The 26,698-nt window shown below is 41.2% G+C and overlaps 1 protein-coding gene across 1 annotated transcript; it reads left to right on the top strand.

The window, feature by feature from the left end:
* The first annotated feature begins 152 nt into the window (after positions 1 to 152).
* slc17a7a (solute carrier family 17 member 7a) lies at positions 153 to 26,465 on the top strand. The gene is made up of 13 exons (XM_079865132.1): positions 153 to 270; positions 14,441 to 14,693; positions 16,245 to 16,363; positions 16,787 to 16,901; positions 17,714 to 17,801; positions 17,983 to 18,069; positions 19,519 to 19,661; positions 19,827 to 19,976; positions 21,945 to 22,077; positions 23,058 to 23,168; positions 24,002 to 24,129; positions 24,226 to 24,295; positions 24,434 to 26,465. Exons 1-13 carry the CDS (start codon positions 209 to 211, stop codon positions 24,721 to 24,723), a joined length of 1,749 nt encoding a protein of 582 aa, XP_079721258.1. The 5' UTR covers positions 153 to 208; the 3' UTR covers positions 24,724 to 26,465.
* The last annotated feature ends 233 nt before the right edge of the window (positions 26,466 to 26,698 follow it).

The raw sequence follows: 26,698 nt of genomic DNA, 5'->3' as shown, positions 1-26,698 counted from the left end.
ATATATTCATCAGGACCATGGACAGAGAGAGAAAGAAAGAGCAGGGAGGGGGATGCTAGAGGGATAACCAGATAGATAGAGAGAGAGAGAGAGAGTGTGAGAGAGAGAGAGAGAGAGAGAGAGAGAGAGAGAGAGAGAGAGAGAGAGAGAGAGAGTCAGGCAGGCACACGGGACAGGAGCACACCGGTCGGACTCGGAAGTCGCGAGGATGGAGATCCGTCCGGACCGCTTTAAGGCTCAGGCTGGAAAAACTTTGGGGAAAATACACAGGTGAGGTACCATCTTATTATCCTCAAAGTAGCGTTTGTAAAAAGAACTTTTCCGTTACTTGTTTTACATTTCTCTCTTGGTTAATAAATAATAAATATTGCCCAGAGGTGATTTTTGTAGAAGCTGAGGTGTTGAAAAACATGAGAATTAAAGTGCGTAAAGTTTATGTCTGTGATTGCATCTGACACGTTTAGTGAGGAAAAAATTGCTAGTGGAGAGTATAGCCAAGAAGTGATTGTGTTCCCCTTCTCTGTGCGTGTGTAGCCTATCCTTCTTCAAGATGTCAGGTGCAAACCCTTGTCGTGACTGAATCTGAGTCAAATGTGTTCTTATGTAATCGGTTTGCACGTAATGCATCCACTCTGTACGATTGAGAAGATTGTCCAGATGGATCAGATTAGTTCGCGGCTAACCCGGTGCCACAGACGTCCGACGCGTGGCGTTGGTCGCTTTCTCTCTCACTTTAGTGTCTGTGCGCGTGAGCGAGTTCAGTCATTCTTCCACCTGAGCGTCAGGTAGTCGCGCGCATCACTGCACAGCTCGCGCGTCCCGGGACACACACAAGTTCTGATTCCACGCCCTAGTTGATAAAGCGGACCGCGCTCAGAGAACAGGAATCGTTGACCAAATTTGGTCTTCATATACGCCATGAGTACTACTTCGTAGGCTAAGCGTATTCGATACAAAAGTTCCATACAAAAAAGAACAATAGGCTATATGGCAAGTCGGGATAAGATGACTTTTCAGATGTAGGCTATAGGCTACATTTCAGACATCTTCGCTTTCATTAAAACCTACATGTTTGTTGAGTGAAATCATTTAATTTGCATTCATATCGTTTTCCAATATATTATGACATATCTTCAATTAAAATAGGCTATGGTCAATTATTCAATATGTAAATATTCATATGCCTTTGGGCTATATAAGTCATAGAATAATTTTACCTTTCAGATAAATCTCTTTTCTCTTTTACTGGATTCTGCTTTGTCTGTCATCGGTTATTGAATTATTCAACTAAATTGTAAAAAAATAAATTTAAATTGAATAGCCTGCACTGTAAAAAAATAAAAATAAATTACATTTAAACATAAAGTTGAATTTATTTAATAATAAAGTTGAATTTATTTTAACAACTGAAATGTATTATTTTAAACCTAATTAAGACAGGAAGTAGCCTATTTTGTCATGGCAGATTTGTTGTTGAACACATTTTGCTGGCGGTGGAGCATTTTAAATACCTTGTTAAATCTTGTTAATTCGATATCTGTCTTAGGCCCAAATTCAGACAGGATGGACTCTCCCAAAGGTCAAAGTACATCCCTTTCAAACAAGTTTGTCTTCTTGGAAAAATGTTTGGTAACCACTATAACATCAGCGTTTACTAATAGCCTTCTGAAAATTTGGATTGGATGTATTTTTTAAAGGTTTTATATTCTATAAAATAAATAGCATATTTTGTAGCCTAGATTCTTTGCGATGTAAACACAGTCATTCACTGGTGAAATAAGTTTTAGTGTTAAAGTTTCATGTTTAGTTTAGTGTTAACGCATACTCTTTCATGAGATTTTAGGTTGCAACTAAACATTAAAACCCAGCTCCGAAATAGCCCATCAGAAACACACACATATATACACACCCACACACAGCTGTCGGCCCAACAAATCCCTGAACGCCCCCTCCCATCACTTCCTCGTCTCTCGCGCTCACCAGTCAGCTCTGTCCGTCCTCAGCGCGCGAGATCGCGGGATTAAATGAAGGGCAGCACGCGACTCCCGACTTTTTTCGCGATGCTGCATGTGCGAGGTAATTTCCCTCTGGAGGTGAATTTAATGGAACTTTTTGAATACAACATGCTTTTTTATTTTAAAATAATCCATTCCTTTAAGTGTAGTGTGAAACTAAAGGTATGGTTTTTGTGCAAAAGTTAGTGTTAAAAGTAAACTGCTGATTTGGATTTCTGACTCTCTACTTTAGTTGTGAGGCTGTGTCCCTGATAATATTTTAGAGAGAGCATCAGCAGCTGATTAATCATTTAAAGCTCAGCAATGCATCTACTTCTCCTACTGTTTCTGTCACGATCCACACTCAGGGAAACACAAAAAGATCCAATAGTGCAAAATGGGATATTTAATAGGGAAATCAGAAATCAGAAACAAGTCCAGGCAGGGGTCAATAATACAAAAGGCAGTCCAAAACATAAAACAATAAACAGGAACAACAAGTAGAACAGACCTCACAAGTGGCGTGATGAAAAACAAGGAATCCGTAACAAACACAAAACAGGCAGGGTATTTATACACAGGGAAATGACAATGATAATGGGAAACAGGCTGAGTGCAATGATCAGTGATGAGGGACAGCTGAGTGCAATGAACAGACAAGGATCATGGGGAATGTAGTGCAAGAGTGTGCTGGACACCGTGAGGAAGGAGGACATCTAGTGGTGACCCAAGGAACATAAACCAGACACTGTGACATGACCCCCCCTCTACGGAGCGGCTACCAGACGCTCCAAGACATAGAAACAAACAAAACAAGAGTCCAGGCGGGAGGTGGAACGGTGGAGGATCAGGGGGAGGGATGGGGGGCCAGGTCCATGGAGGGGAACAGAAACAGGGGGTGACAGTTCATCTGGCGGCCAGGACGGGGACGACAGTCCATCGGGCGGCCAGGGCGGAGCAGAGAGTCCATCGGGCGGCCAGGGCGGAGCAGAGAGTCCATCGGGCGGCCAGGGCGGAGCAGAGAGTCCATCGGGCGGCCAGGACGGAGACTCTCCCTCGGGCGGCCAGGGCGGAGACTCTCCCTCGGGCGGCCAGGGCGGAGACTCTCCCTCGGGCGGCCAGGGCGGAGAAGACCCCTCGGGCGGCCAGGGCGGAGAAGACCCCTCGGGCGGCCAGGGCGGAGAAGACCCCTCGGGCGGCCAGGGCGGAGAAGACCCCTCGGGCGGCCAGGGCGGAGACGACCCCTCGGGCGGCCAGGGCGGAGACGACCCCTCGGGCGGCCAGGGCGGAGACGACCCCTCGGGCGGCCAGGGCGGAGACGACCCCTCGGGCGGCCAGGGCGGAGACGACCCCTCGGGCGGCCAGGGCGGAGACGACCCCTCGGGCGGCCAGGGCTCAGGCCCAGGAACTGGCACCACCGGCTCAGGCACTGGAACTGGCACCACCGGCTCAGGCACTGGAACTGGCACCACCGGCTCAGGCACTGGAACTGGCACCACCGGCTCAGGCACTGGAACTGGCACCACCGGCTCAGGCACTGGAACTGGCACCACCGGCTCAGGCACTGGAACTGGCACCACTGGAACTGGCACCACCGGCTCAGGCACTGGAACTGGCACCACCGGCTCAGGCACTGGAACTTGCACCACCGACTCAGTCACCGGCTCAGGAACAGACATAGGTACAGGAACAGACACAGGAACAGACACTGGCTCCGGCTCAGGAACAGACACTGGCTCCGGCTCAGGAACAGACACTGGCTCCGGCTCAGGAACAGACACTGGCTCCGGCTCAGGAACAGACACTGGCTCCGGCTCAGGAACAGACACTGGCTCCGGCTCAGGAACAGACACTGGCTCCGGCTCAGGAACAGACACTGGCTCCGGCTCAGGAACAGACACTGGCTCCGGCTCAGGAACAGACACTGGCTCCGGCTCAGGAACAGACACTGGCTCCGGCTCAGGAACAGACACTGGCTCCGGCTCAGGAACAGACACTGGCTCCGGCTCAGGAACAGACACTGGCTCCGGCTCAGGAACAGACACTGGCTCCGGCTCAGGAACAGACACTGGCTCCGGCTCAGGAACAGACACTGGCTCCGGCTCAGGAACAGACACTGGCTCCGGCTCAGGAACAGACACTGGCTCCGGCTCAGGAACAGACACTGGCTCCGGCTCAGGAACAGACACTGGCTCCGGCTCAGGAACAGACACTGGCTCCGGCTCAGGAACAGACACTGGCTCCGGCTCAGGAACAGACACTGGCTCCGGCTCAGGAACAGACACTGGCTCCGGCTCAGGAACAGACACTGGCTCCGGCTCAGGAACAGACACTGGCTCCGGCTCAGGAACAGACACTGGCTCCGGCTCAGGAACAGACACTGGCTCCGGCTCAGGAACAGACACTGGCTCCGGCTCAGGAACAGACACTGGCTCCGGCTCAGGAACAGACACTGGCTCCGGCTCAGGAACAGACACTGGCTCCGGCTCAGGAACAGACACTGGCTCCGGCTCAGGAACAGACACTGGCTCCGGCTCAGGAACAGACACTGGCTCCGGCTCAGGAACAGACACTGGCTCCGGCTCAGGAACAGACACTGGCTCCGGCTCAGGAACAGACACTGGCTCCGGCTCAGGAACAGACACTGGCTCCGGCTCAGGAACAGACACTGGCTCCGGCTCAGGAACAGACACTGGCTCCGGCTCAGGAACAGACACTGGCTCCGGCTCAGGAACAGACACTGGCTCCGGCTCAGGAACAGACACTGGCTCCGGCTCAGGAACAGACACTGGCTCCGGCTCAGGAACCGACACTGGCTCCGGCTCAGGAACCGACACTGGCTCCGGCTCGGCAGCGGCCATCTTGTCCAAAGACCCAAGCTCGGCAGTGGCCATCTTGTCCGAAGACACAGGCTCGGCAGGCGTGACGTGAACAGGTTCGGCGGCGGCCATCTTGTCCGAAGACACAGGCTCGGCAGACGTGACGGGAACACTCTCGGCGGCGGCCATCTTGTCCGAAGACACAGGCTCGGCAGACGTGAAGGAAACACTCTTGGCGGCGGCCATCTTGTCCGAAGACACCGGCTCAGCAGACGTGACGTGAACAGTCTCTGGCTGGGCAGACGTGACGTGAACAGACTCTGGCTGGGCAGACGTGACGTGAACAGTCTCTGGCTGGTCAGACGTGACGTGAAGTGCAGGCTCGGTGGGAAGATACTCAGGCAGGATGGTCTTGGTGGGACGAGACTTGGACACGATGGCCCTCCTGGCAACACGCGCTGACATCAGCGGAGAATCGGCCACGCTGGAAACCAGTCCTGGACAGCAATAGACAGATCCGGTGGCTGACTTGATGGTTGGCGTGACTGGTGTGTCCCACTGGCTCCGATGACTGAGGTAATTGGTGAAACCCCAAAAGTCCAGGACCTCTAGCCCCTTCATCTCCCACCCAGGCAATGGGTCATCCAGACAGCCATTGAAGAAATCCTTTAACGCCGAGTCGTTGTATCCCAACCCTCTAGAGAGGGTCCAAAACATTTGGGCCAGACATCCCACCGGCTGGCCCTGCTGGCGTAGGTCCATTAAGTTTTGGACCCTTCCCCTCCTCTCACTCCCCGACTTGGGGGGAAGGATACGAAACCCCATACTGCTGGATCTTTATAAGTGACGGATTCCTTCTGTCACGATCCACACTCAGGGAAACACAAAAAGATCCAATAGTGCAAAATGGGATATTTAATAGGGAAATCAGAAATCAGAAACAAGTCCAGGCAGGGGTCAATAATACAAAAGGCAGTCCAAAACATAAAACAATAAACAGGAACAACAAGTAGAACAGACCTCACAAGTGGCGTGATGAAAAACAAGGAATCCGTAACAAACACAAAACAGGCAGGGTATTTATACACAGGGAAATGACAATGATAATGGGAAACAGGCTGAGTGCAATGATCAGTGATGAGGGACAGCTGAGTGCAATGAACAGACAAGGATCATGGGGAATGTAGTGCAAGAGTGTGCTGGACACCGTGAGGAAGGAGGACATCTAGTGGTGACCCAAGGAACATAAACCAGACACTGTGACAGTTTCAGCCTCACAGGCCAGCAAGCAATACACCTCACACCTGCAGTTTTCCCTCTGTCATCCCTACTCCATCTCTCCACCTCAACTCTTCTCATTCTGCTCACTGAAGAAAAGATGCTATTTCAGCCCTGTGGAATTTTTATTTTTTATAAAGTAAATTCTATTAAAACACACATCTCACTGTTTACTTGCCCATGAGCAATGTTCAACAGCCGGTAGGCTATATATATTTGCTGTTGGACATTGTTAATATTTCTATTGGGATTTCTGGCTCATTCTGATTCCAAGAGAAACATTTAGGTAAAACTTAACAAAAATATGACGTGTTCAGCTAATGGTGGTGTGGTAATTTCTCCTGTACCATTTTTTCACTCACAGATTTTTATTCTTGTTTGTCGTTTGTATTTTGCATGTTCACTAGGCTGCTTATCTGAAATCATGTGAAGGTCAGGCTGCTAGGATGTATAAGTATGTGTGTGTGTGTGTGTGTGTGTGTGTCAGGAGGGGGGAAGTATCTCCCCAGGTGACACGGTCCCACAGAGACCCAATCTGTTCAATAGACGCAGGGGAGGGTCAGAGGAATTTGGCATAAAAATCATATAACAACACACTGATGGTAGAACAGAAACAAATGTGAAGAGGGGGAGGGGAGGAGATTTGTGGATCAGTTTTAATCTGTTACCTTTTGTACAATGTCATCTGAATTTTTCATAAAATTAACCAAAGATCAGAGAGGCAACTAGATTCAGAACACCTCTCCATACATGAAACGCCAGTAGAATAGTGAGCCAAGATGTTAAAAGGATGAACAGAACATAGAAGAGAGAGAAGGAGAGAGAGGGAGGGTGCTAGAGAGAACTGGGTAGGATTATGTAATTTTTTTTAACTGTTGTGCCTTTATCCTCTTACAGCAAGATTAAATGGGAAAAGTGCATGTATGTCAATGTATGTTTGTGTGCGTTTAGTGTCAGCAGAAATCCACACATCTCACCTCTGAACTTAAATACAAATTTGCAACTGTAATGAACTCTTGGAATGTAAACTTGCACCATGGTACGAGTGCATGATTTTTAATTTTAATTTTTAAGTCTGTGATTCATCGTCACATTCATCGTAAATAATGATATTGCTGTCCTGCGACATTGTTGAAAGGTGTACATGCTGCAAAAAAGTTAAATATGAAAGTCTGTTTTACGTCAAAATAAAACTTTAATTTGATTTCTATTTTTTAAATAATTTTTATTTTAAGATTTTTTAAATATATATATTAAAAAAATCATTAAAATATTTATTTAAATAATTATAATTATAGGTAACCCATTAAGATTATTACATGTGATATAATTTAAAATATTTAACAAAGAAATGTTTAAATCAGTATTCAGGCTAGTCTGATATCGTTACTCATTTTGAATAAGCACTTTGTGGCCGTTAAAACAGTATGCTCCATGTTTGCGTGTAGAATGAATGTATAGTCTAGATGTACATTCATCATGAATCTTGTCAAAACTCAAAACTTCTCTCCTGTGGCCTCATGGGATAGCAAAGTGTCCATCAGCACTTCAGAATCTCGTCGGAAGTAATAACTTTTCTTATCCGGGGACTTTTCGCCTACTGTTTTATATGAATACATACTCTTTTCATATAGCCTACTGTTTTTCAACTACTTTCGCCAAGATTCTGAAGGTCATTTTAAGGAGGCCACAGGTGAGTTGTTGTATTCAGCTTTTTTTTATTTTTTTATTTTTATTAGATTTTATCTTTATATTTTATATTTTCATTTTAATTTTAGTTAGAGTAATTTTGTTAGTTTTTAGTTTTAGTAATTTTAGTAGCCTACTTTAAGTTGAATGAGAAATGCTGACTTAATTGGCAACTAGCTGAAATAAAATAAGTTTAAGGTTTTTCATATTTAATTTGATTTTGGTTAACGTTTATTTCAAGTAACAAAAATGCTTTTTTAATGGTTTTAATTTTAGTTTTAATTAATTATAAAACCTCTGGATAGAATATACTTTATAAACGATCAAAAAGTAAAATCAAATAAAAAAAACGTGTAAGCGGCAGTGCTGAAAGTGAACGTGATGTGTGTATACTCAGAGAATCAGAGCATGATGACCTTGATAAAGTCATTTATGTGGAGAGGTTAGGTGTATAATATGGATATGAGATCAATAAAAACTATTTAACATTTGCTGAGATTGTGCTGTTATGATGGGTATGCAAATGTGTATGTTTTAGAGGTTATGATAAAACTTGGTAGTTGGCACCCATGTAAGATATTTATGCTGACATAGAAGTAAATTCTACTGGACAGGATTCTGTGTGCGTGTTTGTGTTTTACCCATATAAAGTGTTTAGCAAAGTCCTTGTACACCCCCTTCTGCGGTACACCTGTCTCTTAGATGGCCTAAACACACGCACGCAAACACACACACACACGCACGCACACACACACACACACACACATACAGGTCAGCTGGTGTGTCATGAACCGTGGAACAAGATGCAGAGGAGTGCATGATCTGTAATCCTGTTTTTTTTATGTGCAATGGTCACATGGTAAGATGCAGATAAAGAGAAAGAGCTCAAATACACCGTGAAATAAATATTAATTACAGCCAACAGTCATTCTCATTAGTAGGTAGCATATGTGCCGCTGTTGGCAGCAATCTGTTTTTAACTAGGTTTAACCTTAATTACACATCTTCCTGAGTGAATGTGTGTGCATTAAATGTGGACAAACACACTCCTCCCCTCTCTTTCTCTTTTTCCAACTCTCTTTCTCGTTCCACTCAGTCACTCTTTTTTTTTCTTGCTCATATTTATCTCCGGAAGTCTATAATTTCTGTAATCCTAATCTGAGGGTGGGGCTACAGATTATCAGTGGCTAAGAGATGGAAGGGGGCAATTGAAGGGGAGGGACGTCCATGAGTCACGGGTGTGAGAGGTTTTAGTTATAATTGAAACACATTCCTATTATCCATGAGACACCCTTTTTAGTTTCACATTAAAACACATTATATGGCTGCAGAATGAATCTGCTCCCTAACATGTAAACAGACATATGCAGTCATCTCCCACTCATTTCACTTCACTTTCTGATTGTATGTTGTTTGAGGTTGAGGGGATTATAAGGGATCTGCTTTTGTAGGAACAGTGACAGAATGAGTGAAATAGAGAGAAAGACGTACAGAGGGAGAGAGACAGAGATTAATATTGTGATACGTGTATGAGATTTGTGGATCTCAGAAATAGTTCTCTGTGCTATTTAATTTTATACAACTGTTGTGGGTTTAAAAAAAAGATATAGATAGATAGATAGATAGATAGATAGATAGATAGATAGATAGATAGATAGATAGATAGATAGATAGATAGATAGATATTATATAAACTTTACTTTATAGGTACATCTGTTCAACTGCTCGTTAACACAAATATCTATCAACTAATCACATGGTAGCAACTTAATGCGTTTAGGCACCATTGGTCAAGACGATCTGCTGAAGTTCAAACTTTGAGTGTTGCGTGGTTGTTGGTGCCAGATGGGCTGGCCTGAGTGTTTCAGAAACTGCTGATCTGCTGGGATTTTCACGCGCAACCATCAGGGTTCACAGAGAACGGTCTGAAAAAGAGAAAATATCCAGTGAGCGACAGATCTGTGAGTGCAAATGATGCCTTGTTGATGGCAGAGGTCAGAGGAGAATGGCCAGACTGATTCCAGTTGATAGAAAGGCAACAGTAACTCAAATAACCACTCATTACAACCGAGATCTGCAGAAGAGCGTCTGTGAATGCATACACAGCAAACCTCGAAGCAGAAGAAGCAGCAGCAGAAGACGCACTCCTGTGTCAGCTAAGAATAGGAAACTGAGGCTAAAATTTGTCTCACCAAAATTAGACAATAGAGGATTGGAAAAACATTGCCTGGTCTGATGAGTCTTGATTTCTACTGCAACATTCAGATGGTAGTGTCAGAATTTGGCGTAAACAACATGACAGCATGGATCCATCCTGCCTTGTTACAACGGTTCAGACTGGTGCTGGTGTAATGTGGGAGGGATATTTCTTGGCACACTTTGGGTCCCTAATACCAATTGAGCATCGTTTAAACACCTACCTGAGTATTGTTGCTGATCATATCCATCCCTTTGACCACAGTGTACACATCATCTGATGGCTACTTGCAGGATAATACGCCATGTTCCAAAGCTCAAGTCATCTCAAACTGGTTTCTTGAACATGCCAATGAGATCACTATACTCAAATGGTCTCCACAGTCACCAGATCTCAATCCAATAGAGCACCTTTGGGGATGTGGTGGAATGGAGATTTGCATCATGGATGTGCATCCCACAAACCTGCAGCAACTGTCTGATGCGATCATGTCAATATGGACCAAAATATCTGAGGAATGTTTCTAGCACCTTGTTGAATGCCATGAAAAATGAAGGCAGTTCGAAGGCAAAAGTTTCAGAACTGCCTTAATTCTTCGTGGCATGCTCAAGAAAGGTCCAGCTAAGTACTAGCAAGGTGTACGTGTACCTTATAAAGTGGCCAGTGAGTGTATATACCGGTACCATTCAAAAGTGTGGGGTGGGTCAGAAAAACTTTTTTTTTTTTGAAAGAAGTATATTTTGCTTACTAAGGCTGCATTTATTTAAACAAATCAGTACTGATGATGACAATGTACTGATAAAGCAGACCAATGTTATTATTTCCTGTGATGATGGCAAAGCTGAATCTTCAGCTTCATTACTCCAGTCTTCAGTCACACATGAACCTTTAGAAATAACTGATTTGTGACTCAAGAAACATCTACTTATTATGTTGGAAACTCTGATACATTTGATAGTAAATAGTAATAGTACATAGTATTTTTTATACATACACACACACATATATAAATATATAATTTTTCTTGGCATGATTTGTGAGAATTACATATTTGCACATTAAATACAGCCACACTGAGTGTCTATGTAAAGGACAGATTTAATGGTGAGCATCAGATAATCTTGCATTCATTTTATCTGCACATTAAATTCATATATTTATTGTAAGTTTCAGAGCATATGTCTGTGAAAGTGTTTGCTTGTGTGCTTGTATGTATGCGTGTTTTTACTGGCTGTAGACATTGCAGACAGGTTGCATACGCAGATGGTCTCTGCTGGACTCCCATGTACTGCTATCCAGTGAGATACTTCATTCTTGTTCCATGTCCTCTCTCCCTCTGTGTCTTCCCTCTGCATCCCACCTGGTTTCAGGTGTGTATGTGATGTAGTTTTGTGACCTATGAGGGTTCCCTAGTGTATGTGACTTCATATCCTAGCTCATGCCTTTTAAAGTTGGCATGAAACGGAAGTTACGATAGTCTTTTCTTCCCTATTCCCTATTATACGGGTGAAACAACTTCTCAAAGAAGAAAAATGCAGGGCATTTGGGAAATGATTGGATGGTTGTTGTTTGCTTTGTTGTAAGTAACAGGTTGTATCGCCCCCGTGCCAGTAAACACTTCACCAGAGAAGAGAAGAGAAGAGAAGAGATGTCGCTGAAGTGATTTTGATTAAAGATTATGAGGGCACATGAATTAAAAAATAAAAATAAAAATTTAGAATAAATGCAAACTGCAAGAATCGTCGATTTTGATTTTATGGTGACTTTGAGTGTAATAAAACATACAGTTCTGATCTGGCTTATAAAATATTTTAATATTCAAAAGTCGAAAGTCAATAATATGGTGTCTTAACACTTAAAGGGGTCATCGGATGCAAAATTCACTTTTATATGCTGTTTGCATATAAATGTGTCTTTGCAGTGTGTGGACACAACCACCATATAATGAAAAAAATCAATTTACTCCTTTTTTTTTTTAATCCTCAAAAAGCCTAAACACTCTCAATAATCAAGCCGTTGGGAATTTTCTGAGCAATATGATATCATATTGCTCATGCTCCGCCCACGACCGCTGACGGACTGTCCCGTATTCGCATATTTCTGCCCTTAGCCATTTGTATTCTGTCTGCCAAGGCAGCACTTTTCTTGTCTTGTGTTGATATGCCCCATGGAAGAGGGGGGTGGGGTGAGCAGTTGCTCATTATCATTTAAAGAGACATGCACCGAAACGGGTCGCTGTGAACAGAGCTGTTTTTGAGGAGGTAAAAAGGGTGTTGTTTTACACAACCATTGAGGAATTTTAACCAAAGTATGTTACACACTTTACATGAAGACCCTAAAGAATCATACCAACTTGTGGAAAATGGGCATCCAATGACCCCTTTAAACAGCTGCAGTAGATGACATTTTCCCTATCAGTATCTTTTGGCTTGAGCTGTAGTGGGTAGAGCTCAGGACCTGGTTTGACCCTTTAAAGAGACATGAACTATTATCATTGTGTCCTTGAGTAAGACACTTAACCTCAGATTAATACAAGACTCCTCGTAATATGTGGCCTGAAAGTTGCTTTGGATAAAAGCATTTTTGACCTTTTGGCCCTCTAAGGCCCGGTATTTTAAGATATATGTCAGTGCAAGTTTCTTTCAGTCAAAAAGATCAAATATGCATTTAAGTCTGAGACTAGCTGAAAGGGGTACTATTATGCCCTTTTACGAAGTCTTGATTTTGTTTTTGGTCTGTACTAGAATATGTTTTCATGCTTGATTGTTCAAAAAACACAATATTTTTCACATATTTTACATCCTCCCCAGTATGTTTAAATACATCGTTTTCGATGAAGCCCCTCTTTCCAAAATACAAAATGTGCTGTGATTGGTTAGCTGGGCCAGTGTGTTGTGACTGGAAACGCCTAGCGCGTGTTTGGGAAATGTCACACCCCTTCATAATCACAAGCTCTACTCAAATGTAAATATGAACAATGGCGTCAATTTCAAATCAATTTGAGCCCGATTCAGACCCTGACAATGTTAATGAACAAGAGGATTGTGCTGAACAGATTTCAAGCATGGACTTTACAAGCACGGATTTCACAGGACGTTTCAGAGTGGTGTGTTTTTTTTTTGTACTTTTCTTATAGATACGATGTTATCAACCATTTAATCATATTTGTTGGAAAACTATGGTAATACTAACAGTAATCGATCACAAAATCATGGATAATTTTCCTAAGGGGCGGTGAACAGGGTTACAAAAGCAAGAGCTTACAAAAGCTAAAGTAAACACTACATCAATACTGTAATGTAAGTTAGCAGGCTAGCGGAGGCAAAGCTTTGCCCTTCATTAATATCATAGCTATCATATAAAGCTTATAATTGGAACTGTTAATAGAAAACACAACTACAAATAATAAGACATACTTACAAGTTGGGATCCATAAACAACAGATTGTCCCGATAAAATGGGAATGGCTACGTCTTTCAGGAGAAGCTTTTGTGCGTATAGCCTGCATTGTACTATCTTCTGGAAGCTGTTATCCGTAAAATGTGCAGCGCACAGACATACGTTGAAGTTATAATGTTCAGGAACAGTGTTAAAAACATTCGTCAGCCTTAGGACAAACTTTTTCTGGGGTGTAAAAAACAGAGACAACAACTCTTCCTCTTCTCTAAAGCAGCCCATCATGGCCTCACCCCCTTTGTTGTGTGTTCCCTGGAGCGGGGTTAATGTACATTTTTAGGGTTTGTGATGTCCCCAACCCAGGACGAAGCTCGTTGTAGTCCCTACCAACCGTTTGTTGTAGTCCTTAAAAAGCTATTTCTGTAAAAGAAAATATCTCCCTCTGCATTGAATTTTGAGCGTTGTAACTTTACAGATGTTGTTATAGTGCATTTTAATGTCCATTCTCAAAATGGGGGGTGACAGTTAACCATTATGTGAAAAATCAACCAATTTGGTTGAGCATATTTTTGAACAATTATTAAAAACATGCTAAAGTTTTTTCATGACACCAAGTAACATAATTTTGTAAAGTTAGCGCTCTTAAAGTTTAAAAATTTCACCAAAAACAGTTCACATGGCAGGAGTGATTTTTTTGTTTCTGAAATCCATGTTTGAGGAAGTGTTGTGACAAGTGCTGTTGATTGACACTGTGACATCTAGAGGATTTTTTTTTGGAATAACATACCTCAACCAGATGGTAGAGATGGCTCAATCAGCTTGAGTTAAGTTAGGTACTCCTCTCAATAAAATATAGTGACTCAAAATGTGCTCAACCATTTGGTCGAGCAAGCAGATAAAGGGTTAAAGCCTGATCTGTGAAATCAGGGGTATAAATATTATCACTAATCAGAGACAGTTAATTTGAATATGTTTTTTAATGTTTTTATATAAATCGAGAAAATCTTTGCACACTGTTACTTTTACTCAACTTATATTGGCCTTATACTTTCTGTATCCACATCCAGACTCCTCGAGAAACGTCAGCAGAATGGCGAGACGATCGAGCTGTCAGCAGAAGGTCGCCCGGAGCTGGTGGAGGAGAAGGAGCTTCCCGTCGTGGACTGCACGTGTTTTGGGTTACCTCGCCGTTACATCATCGCCATCCTGTCAGGCCTGGGCTTCTGCATCTCATTCGGCATCCGCTGTAACCTGGGTGTAGCCATCGTCAGCATGGTCAACGACCACACGATTTACTCCGGAAAGAAACCTGTCATAGTGGTCCGTATCAGTGCTGGAATTCAACTTAACAAATAAAGAGCATCCACTCGAGTATAAGAAAATTTACATGAAGAGAGGGCAGGAGTTAGACATTATTTGAAATCCGAATGACGAAATCTTTGGGGTTTATTCATTGTTCATATTTTAGGCATTTTATGTTGTTGTTTTATTTAGCATACAAATAAGGTGCATTTAGCATGGATAAATACAACACAGATTTATAAGAAAAACAACAAATTTGACCCTGGACCACAAAACCAGTCACAAGTTGCACGGGTATATTTGTGGCAATAGCCAACAATACATTGTATGGGTCAAAATTATCGATTTTTCTTTTATGCCAAAAATCATTAGGATATTAAGTAAAGACCATGTTCCATGAAGATATTTTGTAAATTTCCTACCGTAAATATATATAAAAAATATTTTTGTGAGTGAATGCAGCACAATCGCGAACATGAATGTAGAACTTTAAAGGAGATTTTCTCAATGTTTCGATTTTTTTGCACCCTCAGTTTCCAGATTTCTAAATGGTTGTATCTTCTCGGCCAAACATTGCCCTATCCTAACAAACCATACATCAATGGAAAGTTGATTTATCAATGGAAAGCTTATCAATTTCAAAAAATTTACCCTTGTGACTGGTTTTGTGGTCCAGGGTCACAAATAGCCTACAGCTAGTTTGATAATGCGATGAAAGATTTCTAGCTTTTAGAATAGAAAGTATAATGTCAATATCTAAATACATTCATACATAACTAAATTCATATCAGTTGGGCCCCCTCAAATTCCAGTTTACCATCATTAGCCAGTTAGTTTTGCATCTTAACCCAGTTTGCATTGTGAGAGGGGATCCACTTTGCTTAATTCCCTGTAGTATTTCATCAGATAGTGCAGGGATTCACCCAGCAAAGCAATTCAAGCAATTTACCCCCACACAGGGATTTGTTTCAGAAACTGCACAGAGATTTCCGGTTTCACAGACAAGGCTTAGATTAAGCCAGGATTAGGCCTTAGTTCAATAGGGCATTTAAGTAGCTTTTATAAACTTCCCTTAGAAAAAAAACAAACATTATTGGTGTGCATCTTGAGAAAAAACAATGATACTGACATATTTTAAGATATGCCAGTGCAAGTTGCTTTCAGTTAAAACTTCTCAAACTTGTATTTTAATCTGGGACTAGGCTTAAGCTTTGTCTGTGAAATAATAATTATTAATTATTTTATGATCAATTATTTTTTTTACTATTATTATTATAAAATATTTTTATTTTATTATATTAGGCTACTTTATCTTTTACTTTTAGTGATTGATTTTACTACTTTATTACTTATTTCTCTCCTTTCTCACATTCCCTACATACTTGTTTTTGCAAATGTAACACAGAAAAAGAGATGGTTCAGGTTATGCGATGCCTTAAAGAATGATGTGTAATCATTTTCTAATATACAAGCAGTGCACTTTGACTGCAATATTCTCAGCTTTTTGCACAGAATGCTGTCGAATGAACGTTGGATGAGAGGAGTTTGACTTTCTCTTTTTCCTCCCAGGCTGCTCAGTTCACATGGGACCCAGAGACAGTTGGGATGATTCACGGCTCGTTCTTCTGGGGTTACATTGTCACGCAAATCCCCGGAGGATTCATCTGTCAAAAGTTTGCTGCTAACCGGTAATGTGATCAGCGAATTGACATGTTTTTTTCAAGCGTTCTGGAGTTTTATGAATGAAAATTGTGCTATTTTGGTGGGAGGAGTCAGATTGTCACAATTGGCTTTGAGGGGTTTGAGTCAAAAGTCCAGTTACACAATTGTGAGTTGTCTCTTACATTGACTGTTGTGACATCTTTTCCCATATATATTGGCAAAAGACCAGTTTGTGTTAATTGAAATTCGAAAATGAATTTTGTTTTGACCCTGGTGTAAATTATTAAAAGCTATTTTGTAGTAAAGATTTTAACTTATGGTATATACAGAGATTGACTTTAAAAAAAAAAAAAAAAAACTCTGAGAAATATTCAGTGGAATGACAAGTGACTGGTCCACTGAGATTTTAGCATGATATTTTATTGTGTTGCATGTGTGTTTGGTCTCAGGGTGTTTGGCTTCGCCATTGTGGCCACGTCGACACTGAATATGCTGATCCCATCAGCAGCTAGAGTTCACTACGGGTGTGTTATCATGGTCAGGATCTGCCAGGGCCTTGTGGAGGTATGCCATCTGTGTGCATGCATGGATTTGTGTGAATCTGATGTAGTCTGTAATATTAGTGTATTATTTATCTAAAAGCATTGCATCATGCTAAGGAAGGTTTTGTTACCATTATGGTTACATACATATTGGCTGCATCCGAAAACTAAAAAATGCATCGGAGGACGCATTTTTAAGGTATGAAGGCATCAAGGCACGTCCGAATCCAATGTTAGCATCACTTCCTGTCTCCTGAGATACCTTCATCTGAATGATTTTTGAAGGCAGCATAGATGGATCCTTCATTGCCTTTGATAACCCACAATCCTGTGCATTCCATTCGGTGTCAGTTGAGCTAGAAAAAGAAAGATGGCATCTGAAAGTTGCAGTTGGTGGTCAGTTTGTGTGTAAATGTACGTCACCTCTAGCGAGAAATTACTATTGTAGTAATTAAATATTTGTTTGGTTCTTACCAATGTACTCTCTATTTTGCTGTAGATCATTAAACTGTTACATTACCTCAGAAGTCTATCCGAAATCAGTTTCATGAGTTCACACTTACATTTACACTTACAAAGTTTAATGCGTAGGCCTATTTGGCGTGCTGTCCGGGGGGAGGGCTCCGAGATCTCTTATTGTTGACTGCTGAGTGCTCTCCACTCGTGTTAATTATCTGAACGTGCTCCTCCCGAAATTTGTTAATAAAAACATTTCGTGAGGTGCCTTCATGCGCAAAGCTGCCTATAAGGCAGCGAGGCAACAAGTCAGCCGTCTAACGCCTGTTTCAAGTTTTCGGATGCAGCCATTAATTCATCTTATTTCTCTACTGAAAGGGCGTGTCATATCCCGCATGTCACGGGATCTGGGCCAAATGGGCTCCGCCCCTTGAAAGAAGTCGATTGGCAACAACAGCGTTCTGTGGTGAGATGTCAGTCATTTGAATCCATGAAATATATCTTCTGATATTATCAGTAGAATTTAGTTTGTGATTATTTGAGGATTATTGAGGACTGTGGAAAAAGCTGAGATTAATGTTAATGTTAATGAATAGTGCTAATAAGAAGATGCATAAGAACTGTATGTTGATGTCTGTATGTTCTAGGTTCATATGCTGGTGCTGTTGTTGCAATGCCTTTGGCTGGAGTCTTGGTCCAGTACACCGGGTGGTCCTCAGTGTTTTATGTGTACGGTAAGTAGCATACACATGCCATTTTAATTATATATAATACTATTTAATATACAATTTTTGTTTATTTAATAAACCAAGTGTAAAATAAGTCTTTCTTAACGTGTAGCGGTGATAGCATCCTTAAAGGGACTTTGTCTGCAAGCAGTGAATCAAAACTCAATGAATGTACGCAAAAGTTTTATTTAACTAAATCACTCACAAACACATAACTAGTCCAAACAAACACATACACACAAATCATGCATTCATGGGAAATGGAAAAGTGAAAATGACTGAATGAAACCAAAGGGAAACGGGAAGAAATGTCAGTTTAACCATCCTAAAATAACCATCAGTTTTCTTAGTTCTGCACTTTGGTTACACAAGAGTGGTCTACAGCTTATACTAAACCTCTGTTTAGTTAGTTAAATGTACAGTACTTGCACTGCCTTAGCTGTTGAACAAGCTTCCGCATAATCTCAGGAGAAAGTCTTGATAGCTTTTAATGGTTCGATGGTGAAGAAGTTGCAATTCTTCCCGGGTTGAGAGAAGGATTTTCGAAACTTCAGGGATGTTAGTCTGACTGTTTCTGTTGGGAGAGTCCTCTCTCCAGGCCGGGGAGGTTACACATGGCTTGAGCCGGGACAGTGGTCTTCAACTTCTGTGGAGGTCAGTGAGCCAATGGTAACTTAAACTTTTGGAGGGAAAGTTTACGACCCTTTGTCTTCGAGCATGGTATTTTGCATATGTAACTGGATTGGTGTTGATGCAGAAACTATTAAAGATTCTTGTAAAACTAATATGTTGCATAGGTATCAAAATGATCATTTAGATGATCAAATACAAATAGACACCAAAAATGGTATAGGTGAGGTTAGTGGTTCTATCATAAAGCATGCATAAAACAGTATGCAATACAAAAGACACTACAGGACTGTAATAATCATACACACAATGTCCTGGAGATATGCATGTTCATTCATAGAAGGTTTTCTATGAATGAATGGGGGAGAATCCTTCTTTATGGGCATTATGGATTTTTATTAGGGAAATGGAGTGAGAGTTAACTTTCCACATTTCTTTTGGTTGTAAACCAGTCTTATCTCGCTGGCGTGCCTTTGCTGCCATGGTAACCAGGGGCTTGTTCTATCCTTTTGATTGGTTTTCGCAGACACCTTGGCACCTTGTTTTGTGGTTAGGTGAGGGGGCTTGCTGGATTATTCATTAAATATAATGAATAATTGTGTGTCTGATTGGTCCAGACACTACATATATCACAATATTACTGTTTGTACTTTATTTTCGATCAAACAAATACAGCCTTGGTGAGCATAATGACTTTCAGAAGCTTTTTTCAAAAACATACCGACACCGAACCTTTGAACAGTATAGTGTGTATATATAATTTTCATTGTACTATATAATAATTCTTATTCATAAGAATTCTTAATAATTCTCTTCATCTCACAGGAAGTGTTGGGATATTCTGGTATCTCTTCTGGATTTTAGTGTCCTATGAGAGTCCAGCTGCTCACCCAACCATCACACCAGAGGAGAGGAAGTACATTGAGGATGCCATTGGGGAAAGCGCCGGCCTGGTCAACCCCCTGCAGGTACGAACACGGACATTATTTTTCTCTCTTAATCACTCGTCCACCCCTCCCCTTCCCTTCCTTCATACACAGACACTCTAAATCCGCTCTCATTTCTCATCTCTGACTGCTGCGTGCTGCTCTTTTCTGGATATGTTCGACCTCTGGTTTTTCACTACCCTGCAGAAATTTAAGACTCCCTGGCGGCACTTCTTTACCTCCATGCCAGTGTATGCCATCATCGTGGCTAACTTCTGCAGAAGCTGGACCTTCTACCTGCTCCTCATCAGCCAGCCTGCTTACTTCGAGGAGGTGTTCGGCTTTGAAATCAGCAAGGTGAAACACACACACTCAAATTAATGAATCAACTGACAGGTTGCAACCACAAAATAAATCAGATCTGTTCTGAAGACTTGCGGAAAACAGGAAAAAATAATGCCAAATATAATCAATAAATATATAAGAAAACAACCTAGACTACACTAAATAAAGGTTGAAATGGTTTTTGCCAACCATGCGTTTGTGCTGTTGAGAAATTTAGAAGCCAAAACTGTAGAATGGTTGAATTGTCATGTTGATAATTTAGCGTATTGTTGGACCCATGCAGGTAATATTAATGGATTTCAATGTCTGATCGGTAACACTATTTTGATGGTCCCTCAACAGATATTCTACAAACTATAAGTAACTTTGCAACTACAGAACATGTCAACTAGCAGTCATTAGAGTATTAGTAGACTATTAAACTATGTTATTCCCTTAACTAAGACGAGTTGATACATACCTCTCTCGTCTCAGTGCGTGCACTCAATCGCTCTGGCGCGGCGACACTTTGATAGCACTTAGCTTAGCCCAGTTCATTCAATGGTACCAAACAGAGATGAAGCTAGAAGCGACCAAACACCTCCACGTTTTCCCTATTTAAATACACTTACTCGAGTAGTTACACGACCAAGTATGGTGACACAAAATAAAACGTGGCGCTTTTCTAAGCGGGTAAAAAGGATAACTATAATGTATGGCGGAATAGGACTGGAGCACTTCGACTTCAACTCGTCTTAGTTAAGGGAATAACATAGTTTAATATGAAAAAACGGTGGAGTGTTCCTTTAATATCTGCTAACACTTCACTTTGATGGTCCCTCAACTTTGCAAGTAAATGTCAACTTATTCTAACCCTAACCTAACAGTCTACTAATACTCTAAGTTGACATTAAAGGGATAGTTCAGGATTTTAGACATGAATCTCTATAGCTTCCCCATAAGCAGTGTGGTGCATTGACCATGACTTACCCCCGACAGCGTCCTGTGAGCCGAGCTCCGGTCCAGTTTTGGTCAAGATGAAATTAGTCCGGCAAGTTTGCTGGGGTCACGGCAATAAAGCTTTTTTCTTCTCAAATCAATATGTGTTCAAAAGAGTGATATATTTGCAGCACAAAACCGCTGTCTATGGAGAGGTCAGACCTCGTAATGGCTTGGCACTATTTTCTTCCCCGTCATATCACTGCGCGCTGCCGCTACCTACAGCCAGCTGGGAGCCGCGCACGTGTCACTTTGTTTACAGCTCGTAAAGAGAACGATAACATGTCTGACTACAGCAGCGACGATGACAACATTACTTCGACAAGTCCGCACCATTTTCTACAAAGCTTGTACAAACTGATCGCTCTTGGTGAGTAGCTATGTTAGCTCGTTTGTGTAGCTGTTCTGAGCACGTAAACACTGCTGTAAACACTGCCGAACAACTGAAAAAGTGGTGTGCGCCTGCGCAGCTCGCAGCTGGCTGTAGGTAGCGGCAGCGCGCAGTGATATGACAGGGGAGAAAATAGTGCCAAGCCATTACGAGGTCTGACCTCTCCATAGACAACGTTTTAGTGACGCAAATATATCACTCTTTTGAACACATATTGATTTGAGAAGAAAAAAGCTTTATTGCCGTGACCCCAGCAATCTTGCCGGACTAATTTCATCTTGACCAAAACTGGACCGGAGCTCGGCTCACAGGACGCTGTCGGGGGTAAGTCATGGTCAATGCACCACACTGCTTATGGGGAAGCTATAGAGATTCATGTCTAAAATCCTGAACTATCCCTTTAAGTTGCAAAGTTACTTATAGTGAGTAGAATATCTAAAGTGGACTATTGAAACAGAGTAACTGTTTGGTTTTGAAAGACAAGTAACAAATAATAAAAACACTGCTCAAGAACAGGGGAAATTTAAGTACACACAGATACTATGCAGTGTGACGCATCTGGATTAAAATGTTTTGTTCAATAGCTACTCTTTGTTCCTTCTGTGGCTCAGGTGGGGATGGTGTCTGCACTTCCTCATTTAGTGATGACCATTATTGTGCCAATCGGAGGACAGCTGGCTGATTACCTGAGAACACATAATTTAATGACCACAACAAATGTCCGTAAACTCATGAACTGTGGAGGTAAGATATAGGCAAAATGATAAAGACAATAATAACAACAAATTAAATTTCACTCAAACATTAAATTGTTTACTCAACTTCATGTTGTCCCAAACCTGCAGTTTTTTTAGCAGTATTATAGGGCCGCATAACAGCATGACACGACCCTGAATAAATACCCATATTTTCTATTATTTTCTATTATTTGAATTTTAGAATTTATATTTTTTAGTAAACTTCCCCTTTATAAAAGGACAAAAATATATACAAAGTAGGTTTGCTACACAAAGTAGAAACTATTTGTGTGTGAGTTGCCTATTTTGCTCTGTCTGGTCCAGCAATGGCAGCTGGGCCAATAATCAATGAGGCATCAATGCATGACACACTCACTCTCTCACAATCATCTGTACACACAACTGTCACGAACTGCTCCGAGACAAGAAGGTTGAGGATCCAAATGCAGTATTTATTGAACAGGGTAATCCAAAGACATAATCCAAAGCACAGGCAAGGTCAAACACAGGCAGGCAGTCCATACAAACACAACAAAGCAGGGAACACGGGCAAAAGAGTAATCCGCGGAACAGGCAAGAAATCCAAACCCAAGAGACATGAAACCAGGGAGAACGCGAATTGCAGTGCAACACTAAACAAGACTTCGCAGATAATGAATGAGAAAACCAGGAAACAAGATAATGAGAGACAGGTGAATGTGATAATGGATGAAGAGTCCGGGCAGTGAGTTATGGGAAATGTAGTTTGTGAGGGAATGACAATAGTCTGATGTGGAGTGCCCTCTGGTGGCTCTCATTGGACACTCCAGCCGGTGACCGTTACAACAACATATAAACACACAGGGACAGATGCACTACAGCATCCCGAGCTCAGGTATACACAGGTAGACCATGAGCCACAGTAGACCGCGCATGTTCTCTTTAAATGACAGAGAGACGCTTCCTTATTCAGTAGACAAAACTGTTGTGTGTGTCTGTGTGTTTTAGGGTTTGGCATGGAAGCCACTCTACTCCTGGTTGTTGGTTTCTCACATACCAAAGTGATTGCCATTACTTTCCTTGTATTGGCTGTTGGCTTCAGTGGATTTGCAATTTCAGGTTAGTAACAGAAAAGAACAAAGACAAACCAAACAAAATAATTCGTTCAGAAGTTTGGGCTCAGTACGATTTTTAATTTTTTTTTTGAAAGAAGTCTCTTATGCTCACCAAGGCTGCATTTATTCAATTAAATGTACAGTAAAAACAGTCATATTGTGCAATAATATTACAGTTTAAAATAACTATTGTAGTACATTTTAAATGTATCTTATTCCTGTGATGACAGAGCTGAATTTTCAGCATCATTACTCCAGTCTTCAGTGATCCTTCAGAAATCGAAATAGGCTGATTCGCTGCTCAAGAAACATTTCTTATTATTTGTGTCAATGTTGAAAACATTTGTGCTGCTTATTATTTTTGTAGGATTCTTGATATATATTTTTTCAGGATTCTTTTATTACAGTAATAGGAATATTTAATATTTATTTAAATATAATTATTTTGTAACATAGATGTCTTTACTTTCCATTTTGATCAATTTAATACATCCTTGTTGAATAAAAGTATTCATTTCTTTTTTCTTTTCTATTTTTGTGCCACATCCATTGAGGCCAAACTTGAACCCTAGGTGTCGGGGATCTTATGGTAGCCTTTTTCTGCCTGACTTAAAAAAGTAAAAAGGCAATTGTAAGAAGTTAACAAAAATAAAAGCCACATTATGAGATATAAAGTCACATTTACAAAATTTAAAGTTATATTACAAGAAAGAAAGTTACATTGAAATATACAAAGTCGCAATTATGAGAAATCAAGTTGCAATTGTAAGATATAAATTCACAATTTTAAAAACTTGTTAAGATAGATGTATGACAAATACATTCTTTCCGTCTCAGGGTTTAACGTGAATCATCTTGACATTGCTCCACGTTACGCCAGTATCCTGATGGGAATCTCCAATGGAGTGGGAACTTTGTCAGGAATGGTGTGTCCTCTCATAGTTGGAGCAATGACCAAACATAAGGTACATACAAATAATATCACACAACCTTCACATGCCAAAAAACGATTTGTACTGTTGAATTTATTCATTTTTTATTCATTGTTTATTTGCCTGTAGACACGTGACGAGTGGCAATATGTCTTCCTCATTGCATCACTGGTGCATTATGGGGGTGTGATATTTTATGGTATGTTGTGTTCAATTAAAGTTACATAATGCAAACAAGTCAATATCTCTTTTTCAGTTCACAAATAATGGATATTCTAAATGACTTTTGTCATATCTTTCATAAAATGACGCATAGTTCATTTGAACATGTTCCCAGGGATCTTTGCATCAGGTGAGAAGCAGCCATGGGCGGATGCTGAGAATACTAGTGAGGAGAAGTGTGGCATTCTGGGAGAGGACGAGCTGGCCAATGAAACGGAAGAGCTGTACAGGACTGGCGGGCAGTACGGAGCGATAAACAATCCGCATGCTGGTGGTCCGAATGGGGGAGGAGCTGGCGCTGGGGCAGGATGGGTATCGGATTGGGATAAAACAGAAGAATATGTTCAACCGGTTGGGACAAATAGTTATTTATATGGTGGAGAGGGAGAGAGAGAGCTCACATAGTGGGAAGACATATAAGAGTTGATGGAATAAATATCAATACAGAATAAATAAAGCGAGTGAGTGAGCGAGTGTGTGTGAGCGTGTGTGTGTGTGTGCGTGTGTGTGTGTGTGTGTGTGAGAGTGAGCGAGTGAGTGGGTGAGTGAGCGTGTGTGTGGGTGAGCGTGTGTGAGTGAGTGTGTGTGTAAGCGAGTGAGTGAGTGTGTGTGTGTGTTTGTGAGTGAGTGAGTGAGTGAGTGAGTGAGTGAGTGAGTGAGTGAGTGAGTGATTGAGTGATTGAGTGATTGAGTGAGTGAGTGAGTGAGTGAGTGAGTGAGTGAGTGTGTGTGTGTGTGTGAGTGAGTAAATGAGTGAGTGAGTGAGTGAGTGAGTGAGTGAGTGAGTGAACAAGTGAGTAAAAGAACAAATGCGTTTCCAAACTGATAATAAGACTATGTGATGATTGTTCTATAAACATACACACTAAAGTGTGTATGTAGATGTAAGTTTTTTGTGAGTCAGATTGAGAATACAGTGGTGCTCTGTTAATTATATGTTCAGTATTTTAGGCTTCCTGCCAAAATCACTGTAATGCACTTAAAATGACACAGCGATATTAGACATGTTCATGGTTGTCGTGTAAGAGTAAATCAGCTTCTGTGTGTGTGCTCATGGTGAGTGTGTATGTGTGTTTCCTTACTGTGCTCACTTCCTTTTGTTTTATCCAGTGCTTTAAATATGGTAAAAGGGTTCAAGCAAATCTATGGATGTGTAGACATTTATTTGATCTTTGGTTTGTGCACAAATACACAATATTCTTAAAGGGACAGTCACCCAAAAAATGTGAATTCTGTCATTAATTACTCTTTCACATGTCATGTGTTTTATATGTTGTTTCTATATAGGCCTATATATACAATTTCAGGGTGAGCTGTTCCTTTAAACCCTGACTGAATGTGTGTGCGAGTTTAAACGACCCAGATCCTCATCAATGGGTCAGTGCACAAGTGATTTTGTCCTCTTGCGTACTATATTACTCACATACACACATTTTCACAAGCTTACATGCACACACACTTTCAATAAATCTGTGGATGAGTCTGTTTTTTGCACGTTGAAGGTTTACTTGTATAACTGCCAGGATATCATTTATACATTACATTTACATTTATGCATTTGGCAGACGCTTTTATCCAAGATGTACACATGGGAACCCATGATTTTGGCATTGCTGTTGTCATGTTCTGCTGTTTCAGCTACAGGAATGCCAAGAGTCCAAATATATAGACACGCACAAACCCAGAAATACACAAAATGTCAGGTGAATTTCAAGGTGAGAGTGCCGAATTTCTGAGTTTCTAGATCTGTGTGAGAAATGAATGGAGATGTAATCTCAGCATGTGCAGATTTTTCCTCATCATGTATATCCATTTAGAGGCTATTCAATCAGAGTGCAGTATGAGCTTAGGGAACCAATCAGAGAACAGCATTAGGGAATGGAGAGAGGATGATGGTAAATTAGTGACTCTCTGAATCTGACACATAATCGGATGTTATTTTACTTCCTGTGTTTGTATTTTGTTTTTGCGCTTCTTTCCTTAACATTTGATTTGTTTCTCTCTTATTTTGTCTGCCTAAATGTTACTTGACTTGTCATCAAACAACAAAAAGAAAAAAATGTTAGAAAAATATATATAATTGTAAAAAAATGTGTACAAATTGTATATGTGAAAATTCCCTGTGTACAATAAAACTAATTAAATGTATAAACTGTACTATTTTTTTCATTGCACTAATAACTGATCCAAAAAGATACAACACACTGCTCTAGACAGCAGACTGGGCAATTTGTATAAAACTGCTTTGTAAAATATGAAAATTCCTTATTTTTTTCTTCCATCAGCACCACTCTGATTACTTGCCCACAAACACACTCATCAGGTTTTCTGCTTATACCTTTATTCATCTCTCCTTTCTCCCCTCATGCTCTTCTCCATC

The sequence above is a fragment of the Squalius cephalus genome (genome assembly GCF_949319135.1).
Source record: "Squalius cephalus genome assembly, chromosome: 1".
Taxonomy (NCBI): domain Eukaryota; kingdom Metazoa; phylum Chordata; class Actinopteri; order Cypriniformes; family Leuciscidae; genus Squalius; species Squalius cephalus.
Note: the sequence above shows the minus strand (reverse complement) of the source record. Positions and strands in the feature narration are given on the sequence as shown.

Coding starts and splice junctions, on each gene's coding strand:
- slc17a7a (XM_079865132.1), top strand. CDS start 209: ATGGAGATCCGTCCGGACCGCTTTAAGGCTCAGGCTGGAAAAACTTTG. Junction 18,070..19,518: donor CTCAGTGTTTTATGTGTACG/GTAAGTAGCATA, acceptor TTCATCTCACAG/GAAGTGTTGGGATATTCTGG. Junction 22,078..23,057: donor TAAACTCATGAACTGTGGAG/GTAAGATATAGG, acceptor TGTGTGTTTTAG/GGTTTGGCATGGAAGCCACT.